The sequence below is a fragment of the Myxine glutinosa genome, chromosome 2 (genome assembly GCF_964187855.1).
Source record: "Myxine glutinosa chromosome 2, kmMyxGlut1.1, whole genome shotgun sequence".
NCBI lineage: Eukaryota > Metazoa > Chordata > Myxini > Myxiniformes > Myxinidae > Myxine > Myxine glutinosa.
Window position 1 is genome coordinate 182783966 of NC_136262.1, and position 9733 is coordinate 182793698.

General features: G+C 40.8%; 1 protein-coding gene across 5 annotated transcripts in view; it reads left to right on the forward strand.

Annotated features, from left to right (window-relative positions):
* Positions 1-2494, forward strand: part of LOC137421018 (AN1-type zinc finger protein 5) — a 59234-nt gene extending 56740 nt beyond the window's left edge. For all 5 annotated transcript variants that reach the window (XM_078772030.1, XM_068106659.2, XM_068106657.2 and 2 more), the window contains one exon: positions 647-2494. In XM_078772030.1, the coding sequence (XP_078628156.1) occupies positions 647-795 (149 nt within the window). In that variant the 3' untranslated portion in view covers positions 796-2494. The remainder of the gene's footprint in view (positions 1-646) is intronic.
* The last annotated feature ends 7239 nt before the right edge of the window (positions 2495-9733 follow it).

A 9733-nucleotide genomic window follows, 5' to 3' on the forward strand; every position in this document is an offset into this window, starting at 1 on the left:
ATACATTGTAGCATGATTATGTGATCATGCACTTGCTTCCTGGCACGCTTATCGCGTGATACATTGTAGCATGATTATGTGATCATGCACTTGCTTCCTGGCACGCTTATCGCGTGATGCATTGCAGCATGATCATGTGATCATGCACATGCTTCATGGCATGCTTATCGAGTGATACATTGTAACTTAATGTGATCATTTGATCATACATGTGATCATGCACATGCTTCCTGGCACGCTTATCGAGTGATACATTGTAACATGATCGTGCTTCTTGGCATGATCATGCACGTGCTCGCTGGCATGCTTACCGAGAGTGATACATTGCAACATGATAATGCACATGTTTCACGTCATGCTTAGAGCGGCACATTGTAATGTGATCGTGCACATCCGTCGTGCTTCCTGAGTGGTACATTATAACGTGATCATATGATCATGCATGTGAACTTGCTGCCGCCTTGATTTTGATCATGTGGATATTATAGAAGGAAACGTGTGGTTATTGGCCTTGGTTACCAGCATATTAAAGACAATTGACCTCGTTAACAAAGCATGTGAATTGATGTACTTGTTTTTAATGGTTTTTTATTTTTATTTTTTGGGTTTTTTTTGATTGTTCGAAATTTCCTGATCTTGTGTGCAGGCTTCGAGTGTCGCTGTGGCCAGCTGTTTTGCAGTGTCCATCGCTATTCGGACGAGCACAATTGCACGTTCGATTACCGCTCTGCCGCCGCAGACAAAATTCGACGTGAAAATCCCGTCGTTGCCGGACAAAAGATCCAGAAGATCTGAACAAGGTGACGGGACTCACTCGAGCCGTATTAATGGTGTTGTTGCCATAAACCTATCGCAACCTCGTCGGAAGTCTCGTGCACTTTGTGCTCGTGACGTCATGAGGATCTGGGTCATTTTACGAACAGAGTACGAACTCTCTCCGACGTGTCGCCGACCGTGGGTTTGACCCGAAGATCGGAGGCGCAGAGCCCTCCGCTGCCTTACTGCCCCTTACCCTGTAATTCGCTCTCCCTCCATCGATGGCTCCATTTGCCTTCGGACTCATTCGTTCTGTGCAGGTGAGGAGCGCACGCCGGTTTATTTCTTCCTTTATTTTTTGCATACAGTGTTGAACTTCGTCCGGTCGCCTTGCTGTCGTAAGGCGTCTCTCAACCCGTCACCTCTACCAATGTTGATGAAGTAGATGAGCTCGCATGAATTACAGCCTCATGCTCACAGATTCCACAATGCGTCGGGTGCTCACCTGCCTATTACACGTGAAACGTCCCGTAATTCATTTGGGAAAGGGTTGTACGAAGGCTTGTATTTTATTATAATAATAATAATAATAATATTATTATCGTCATTATTCCTTTTTGCCAAGTGTGCTTTGCTTTTGATCTCATTTTAACCCGGGTCGATGAGGTTCAGGCATTTTAACGTTCCGTTCGAATCGAAACGATCACAGGTTGATTGCGTGTGTGGTTATTGTGTGCAAAAGGGTTGAGTGCATGTTACCGTGCGTCGGTGGTCCGCGCTGTCTATCGGGTGCAGGTATCCTAGAAGCTCGTGTTAGTTGTGCTGCAGCCGGCATGTTCGAGGAGTGCTCTTTTTTTGACTTTTCATCGTAATTCTTGTACCGACGATGTGCTTAACCGTCCGGACACCAAGTGAACTTGTGAAATGCCTTTTCGGTGGTTTGATCGAGCGGTTTTTGTTCTGAATATTTCATTCGACGACTAAACGAACGGGTCCACTTCCCTCTGCGGATCCGGATCCGCCGTAGCCCTTTTAGCTACCCAGGTGGATCTTCTGCGCTACTTCCACCAAGTGGTTTTTAAACATTTTAGCACCTTCATTTAGCTTCCCCCACACAAGTCTGAAATGTGACTTCAGACCGATTTCGATTTGATTTCCTATTCTTTGAGCTTTTGACTTTGCAATCGATTCTCTGAACTCACTTTGAGGTGTTGGTGCATTTTAAATTGGCCTTTTGCCTCCTGTTCTTTTACACTGATTGATTGTTTATTGGAATGAATTTGAAATGTTTTATGCAAGACTTGTTTTTTGCTTTTATTGAAATTTAAAAAATAAAATTTGTGAAGTTTGCTGTTTCTCAAAGGTATGTTTAACAAATAAACTTGTGCATAACTGCTATTGACTTTCTCTTTGTTGTGATACTGAATAAGGAACACTTCGTCTCTGCTGCTTCATCACATTATTGAATTTTGTGAAAATTTCATTTTCATTATTGACAATGTGCTTTCTCTGTTTATTTAATGAGTAAACGTCATAAAATGAGCTTGTGGTTTTTTTGTTTTTTTTGTGTGTCATCTATGGGTAATTGTAAACTTTTTAACAAACTCCTCGGAGGCATTACTTTTTCATCAATTTAGTCATATTTTATTACTCTCGCCGGAGGAGAGGGTATTGCATTTGAGTCCGTTTGTCTGTCTGTTTGTTTGTCCGCACAGAATAAATATGATTTTCTCTGCAACCGTTGGTCCGATTGACAAATTTTCACCATAGGTGCACCTCCACCTGTGGAATTTTTTAAATGATAATTATGACGATAGAGGGCACGTGGTATGGGTGCCATCTTTGAAAAACCGAAAAACTTCGCACCTCTATCTCCAAAAGCGCTGAATAGAAAAAAAAATTGAGACGTGGCTCATTGTAAAGAACTCTCCATGGGGAATAAAATATGATGATGTTATAGGAGCCTCCATTATGACATCATGATTCAACAAGTACAAAACTTCATCCGATCAAGATGTAATTGAGCGTCATCTAGGAATAAATTGGTGGAGAAAAAAATATTGATGTCATCGGTCACGTGGATCAGCCGCCATTTTGGAAAACTGAAAAACTTTTCACCTCTATCTCTGAAAGTGCTGCACAGAAGAAATTGAAACATGGCTCATTGTAAAGAACTCTCCATGGGGAATAACATATTGTTGCGCAATTGGCCCTCGGTTAAGACCGGGGAAATCGTGGGTGGCCAAAGCGAGCTTTAACTCCGAGGCGACGTTCAATGGCGGATTTCGCTATACATATGCGCGGGGGAGGAAAGAAGGAGGAAGAAGAAGCGGCGAGATTTACCTCACCGCGTGCGCCAGCGTCTTCAACCTGCAAAGTGATTAAACTCACACGAACACGGGATTTTGAATAGAACAGAAAATAATAAAAGGGTTTATTTAAAATAACTATCGGGACGGGGAAACGCAATGATAAAAACTAGAACCGAGGTTGGGACGTCCCCATTCACAGACTTCACATACAGCACAGGGGAATGAATAATAAAATAACTGTTTCGTTGAGTTTGTGAATGTGAGCTTATCTCAATCAGTAGTCTGCAGTCGTCGAGGATGGTCTGGCTCGATTGCGTCGTCCGACGCAACTCCGGTTGGCGGGAAGTAGGCCTCGTTCCGCCCCCGTTTGCGCTCCACCAGGCCCACGGACGTCGCTGCACGCCAAGCCTTGTGTCCCCGCGCGATCGTTCACGAGGTCCGTGCGTGAATGCCGGGTAAGAGAATCATCGGCGCGCCGACGTCCTTCCAACGTCCAACAAGCGAGGGTCCAAACGGGATGAGGTCCAACACAAAAGAAGGTCCAGCGCGAAGGGACAGTCCAATGCAAGAGGGCAAAGGGAAGAGCTCCAACGCAGCAGGACAGTCCAGGGCAAAGGGAAGAGAGAAAATGTTGGCGAGCGAGAGGTTTTACTTGACGTCACGTGACGTCAGCTCTCTTCTTCCGATCTTCCGATAGCGTTGGTCACCTCATTGGCTGAGCGCTTTTTTCCCTTCGTGTCATGCCATTGGTCGGTGGCCAATCACAAGTCCTTCCTTACTGTCCAATCGGTGCTATTGGTGTTGCTCGCCCCTCCCCCTCCTGTCAATCACGAGTTCTCCTGGGTGTGGCTCTCAGCCTGCCTGGTCAATGTCTGGTCGCCATGATGTACCACTGCGCGGCCGCTTGCTGTTTGTCTTTTCGGTCAGTTTTACAGTCTTGTGGCGGAGGGAAATTTAATTAGTGTTGTGCTAATGGGCCTAACTAATGTATGTGATGTGTTGCCATAAGGGACACCAGAATGATCACAGAGGTTTGACATACCGGGGAGTTAGCTTAATCCCTATTCTACCTATCACCCGATCATCCTCGTATGATCACATGTATACACTTAATCCGACAAACCGGGCTAACAGAACTTATTACAGGTGAGGTTTCCTTAGCACGACAGATGAAGCACCTACCTATGCAGACCTACCTGGATCTATATATGCCCCTACCCCAAAATTCATAACAATATGTTAATGATGATGTTATAGGTGCCTCCATTATGATGTCATAATTTGCCAAGTACAAAACTTCATCCGATCAGGATGATAAATTGGTGGAGAGTGTCATCTAAGGATGTCATATAGGGATAAATTGGTGGAGAAAAAGAATTATGACGTCAGCGGTCATGTGGTTCGGCCGCCATTTTTGTTTTAACACAGCCTTTAAAAAACCAGCAAAATACGTCCTGGTGAGGGAATTTCTGCTCTTTTCATTTGATGATACACCTCGCGTCACATGACCATCTTCCAGGTGGACAATAAAATCTGAACAATTTGGTCAATTCATGAAGACAATCAATCAATTCATGCAAATGGGAAACTGGAGAAACTTGATATCAATTTAGTACTTGGATGTTTTCTGCGGCATGTAGTTTGACTTTTATTTCATCAACACCATCACAAAAGCAAGGATAGCGGATTTAGTTGTTTCATTGTGCTAATCAGTCTTCATCTGCAGCCGAATCACAATCATCGCTGCTTGCGTACATGTTTTAACAGTTTGTATCAGGATCACACTCGAAAAGCCCTGTGCAAAGAACATCCTTGCCCTTACACAAACGGCATCCACCGCATTGGCTCTTCACACATCCACATCTCAAAAAGCACAGTTTCTGGTCAATATTGGTCGATATCTGGCAAGAGGAATTCTGGTCAACATGGGAAAAAGTTGCCCTGTGTTCTCGCGTGACCACCCACGATCTGTTGGTTCAATAAATTCCGGACATGGATCGAGTACTCGTCTCCAACGACTACATGCAAGTTTTTTTTCTTTTTCTCGTTTTGTGAATTTCTGAAGCATTTAGTACAGGTTGTGTATTTGCCTCTTCCTGTGAGCTTTGTGAACTAACGATATCAGTTTGTGAGTGATTTGTTTGCACACCCATACCTGTGATCGTTGTGATTGCACATTTATACTTGTGGTGTGAGGAGGTTTTTTTTTTGTCTTTCCCTGAATTGTGAATAATTTCCCTGAATATGGGACGATAAAGATTTATTATTATTATTATTATTATCATTATTATTATTATACTTCTGGTGTGAGGAGGTTTTTTTTGTCTTTCCCTGAATTGTGAATAATTTCCCTGAATATGGGACAATAAAGATTTATTATTATACTTCTGGTGTGAGGTTTTTTTTGTCTTGGTACTATTTGGAAATCTGATAAATTCTCGGATGTGGATGTTGTGGTCGTCATTTACAGTGGCCTGTAAAAGTATTGACCCCCTGCCGATGTCACATTTCGATGAATTACGAATTATGTAAAAATATTTTTTCTAAATTAACTTTTTTTAAATTAATAACTGAAGATATCATAATAAACACTGTTATAGTTGGAGGAGGTTACATGTCAAGAATACCTGCAAAAAAAATGTCCAAATAAAAATTCACTGGTTGCAAAAGTATTCAGCCCCTTCGGTCAGTACTTGGTGGAAGCGCCTTTTGCAGCAATGGCTGCTATGTCTTTTTGGGTAGGTCTCTACCAACTTTAATACTTCAATCGCAGGGAGGTTAGGGTGGTCCAAAAATGCAACAAAATCACTTTTTTTTCTGGATTTTGATGCTCTATTGGATTATTGTTAGAAATGGTCTAAATCATTCACCCAAAAAATATTTTGCATCTGAGTCATCTATAAACTCATACACACTCAACATATAAATTTGTCATTTTGGTCAATTTTAATGACTTACAAAGACTTTAGAAATATTTCTTTCCTAAATAATGTCATTGATGGTGTTCGGGAATAGTTATATGACTCAGGAGGATCCAAAATAACTAAACAGGACTTTTACAAAGCATCACTTTATTAGCTAATAATTCACTTGTTTCAATATAATAAAGAACTACAATACTATAACGAATTTAGTAATTCAAGTCGTTGGTTCTTCTTCGTTCGCCGGTGCTCTCCTGTTTTCTGTTTCCCGTTGCATGCTCGTTCGTTCCGTCGGGCAGGGGTTCTCGTGGCAAGTGCTCTCGACTCAAAGTTTGTCCTCGTTTTTATCGGCACACTCGAGTTAATCCTCCGTGCGCTAAATGTTAATCCCTTCTCCGCAGAAGGTTGCTCAGTCATCCCGCTCGCCTTACTGGCACCAACTCGCTCCCCTCCTGCTGCGAGTTCCATTTGCCTCACAATAGGAGGGTGCTCTAGCCCGGGGCTGTGACCAGGTGAACAAGAGATTACCACGTGCACATTCCTGACATTCATTTACGAAATCGTCTATCTGCTTCGTTACCAGTCCCTTCTCAATGAGTTACATTTCCACAATTCCCTCATCTTTTTGTTTTTGTTTATATTAACCATTAATCTAAACATCAATATAAGTAAACAATCAATCACTACAAGTAAACCAATACAAGTATAAGTAAATAATCAATCACTACAAGTAAATATCAATACAAGTACTCAAACCACAACTTTGGTAATTAAATTCCCTTAGGCATACACCGTCATCCTGCAAGTATCACAAAACATTTCGTTGGTCATTGACTCCTTCCATATTGTTCAATCTATTGCATTTGCATCACAAATATCTTTTCAAAACAACACTTCACCATCACCAAGATACAACAATTTCACTTCATTTTCAAGTTTTGTAAAGCATCTGCAACATCTGGCAAAACCGTTTGCCTCCACACAAATGTTGACTCTTTCTTTGAAAGGAAGGGCTGATCACTTGTGTTTGAATCCAGGTATGAAACATTTTCTGTCTTCATAACATCTGCACTACTTCGTGTAGGATTTCGCTGTTGTGGTAACAGTGCGGAGTCAGAGACTGACCCTGCTCTCCATGTAGCATTCTTGCCATTTTTGCTGTAAACCATAGTAATTCCTGAACAAGGCCTTCGCCCAGTTGTAGTCGACTTGCCTCCTCCCTCATTATGAGTGGGCAGCAAGTATTGGTGTGACGTTGATTGGCCAGCAAGATGTGGAACAGGGATGCCGGATGCATCCACAATGATGTTGGGACCATGGTGTTCAGGTCATCCATGGTCCATACCATGAGCAACCAGCAGAATCGTGCACAGCTGTTGTGACAAGGGCACAGCCATTTGTTTGCAGCTCCATGCTGGCTCCCCGCTAGTTGGTGAAGTAATAACATATGTTCCCGCATTTCGCAGAGGTTGCAGGTAAAATGTCGTTGTCCTGCAACTTCTGATGTGATGAATGTTCCAAGCCTTCGAACAAGAGTAAGTGATCGCCTTTCTTTCATATGTTGCAGTGTGATCCAGGCAAATGGTCACATAAATTTCCTTGGTGAAGGTAAGCCTCCATCTCTAAGTTACACGGGAGAATGTCTTCATCATTCTTTGAGAAAGAGGGTGTATGCCACGATTAACTTCATTTTTTAGCCACAAATTTTCTTTCTCGAACTTCTTCCCAATTCCGTTAGCACCCCCCTTCAAATGTGATCTCGTCTTATCCTTATGCTCAGTCACATCTGAATCTGCTTTCCACACACACTGAATCAGATAGGGTACATCTTACCATGAAATCAGCATAATCATGTATATCTTCCGACAGTTTCACATTCAACAATTTGTTGTTTTTTTTTCCTTAAAACATTCAAAAGTTATATTCATTTATATGCGTCACACAAATAATATTCAATCAGGTATGTATTTTTCTACTAAACTAAGAATAGCATCCACAATTGCTTTCAGGTTAATATAGTTCAAAAATTAACTCGTGCAGGTATTTTAGCACTATAAGAAAATAAATTGTATATGATTACAATCACAAACAGGAATATCTAATTCCCAACAAAAATTTTCCCAAACCAACAAATTAAGCATAATGTATTATTACCATAATTCCTCCCCACTTTTCCTTTTCCTTCTTTTTTTTTTTTTTTTACTAACAGTGTGTCACTCGTGGTGATATGAGTTCACTGATCTTGTAATTGACACAACTCGTAACATTGTCGTTATGTCATTATCTTAATTCTACTGTATTAATTTGCAACATCACTTGATTTAATCTTTTAATCTCAGTATTTATGTCGCCATAAAAGTCTTCCTCTTGTGGTTCCACATTTCTTTCCTCATTTGTCACCATGCGTTATCATCGTGTTGTTGGTTACCTTATTCAAACACACCGTCACTAAGGCTTTCAAGCAAGCCACCACTAAAACAATTGCCAATATAACTACTAAACCAACAAACAAGTCTGCTACTCCTTGTATATGTTCATACCTATAACATAATTATATGTCGATGACATTCAACATTATATACCAAACTAACAAGCTTCCTAAAAGGTAAATAAAGAAAATCCCTTAATATGTAACATAAATCAGATTATTTGTCTTACCCTGATCCCCCTATCTCCTGGGGTTGAACGAAATCCCCTGATCATGAGTGTAGTTGTGATACATTATCACTCGTGCTGTATTAATATCAGTAGGTAATTGTATGTCATGTAGGCAAATAAATGTCACTATCCCAAGTAGGAATACATGTTGAAAATGCAATGTTTATCAATGCAAGGGGTGTTAAAATGTAATTCAAATGACTGTAAATCACGACTATGATTTATCTGCCACTGAATGTTCTGCTGGGCTGCTAAGTGCAGCCTCATTTTCTGTGGGACCGTCCTCCCTTGCCCCTTGCCCGCTTGCAATGAGAGGCATGAATCCACCTTTCTACTTTGGGTCCATTTTTTTTTGTTTCATTCTTATCAATCTCCTATGGTTTATCAGTTCGTTCCAAAATACCGCAACCAAAGGTTTTAACCAAAGGTTTCTACCAAACTATTTCCAATGTGAACTCAAAATGCCAGTGAAACAATGATTCGAAGAATTAACTTCAAGGGGTCAATAAATTTATTCTATAACCAGATCTAATTTTTCCATCCAATAGTTTGCCTTGCCACATGTCATATTATTACACTTTAATAAACCTTCGAAAAATGTTTCCCATCTCAACAAATTTCCTTTTTTACAAATAGCCATGTGTAAATTACGTATTTTAACTACAATTTCCTCTCAGTTTGTTTGGCCTAACGCCGCAAAAATGGCTGCCAACATGCAGTACCGTTTTTTTTCTTCTACCAAGCGAGTGCTCGTCCACACAAGACCTCTATCAAAATGTTGTTTGTAAAAACAAATCTGGGATTTCTGATTACATGGATGCACCCTCTCAGGACATTTTCAGGCTGCTGTTAACAATCCACTACGATAAATTAATTCCTTTACCCTGTGTAAATTATGTATTCTGGGAAGTCAGTGTAAGACCTCTCCCAAATTTGACTAATTTTGTACTCCCACATTTTTTTTTTTTTTTTTTTTTTTATGAAGCTCATATCCATAAATAGCTGTTATTCTCATATGAATTCTATCAAAATGGAATCCCAAGATTACTCCCAATTTTTGCTATTAATGAATAGCTGCTCATAACT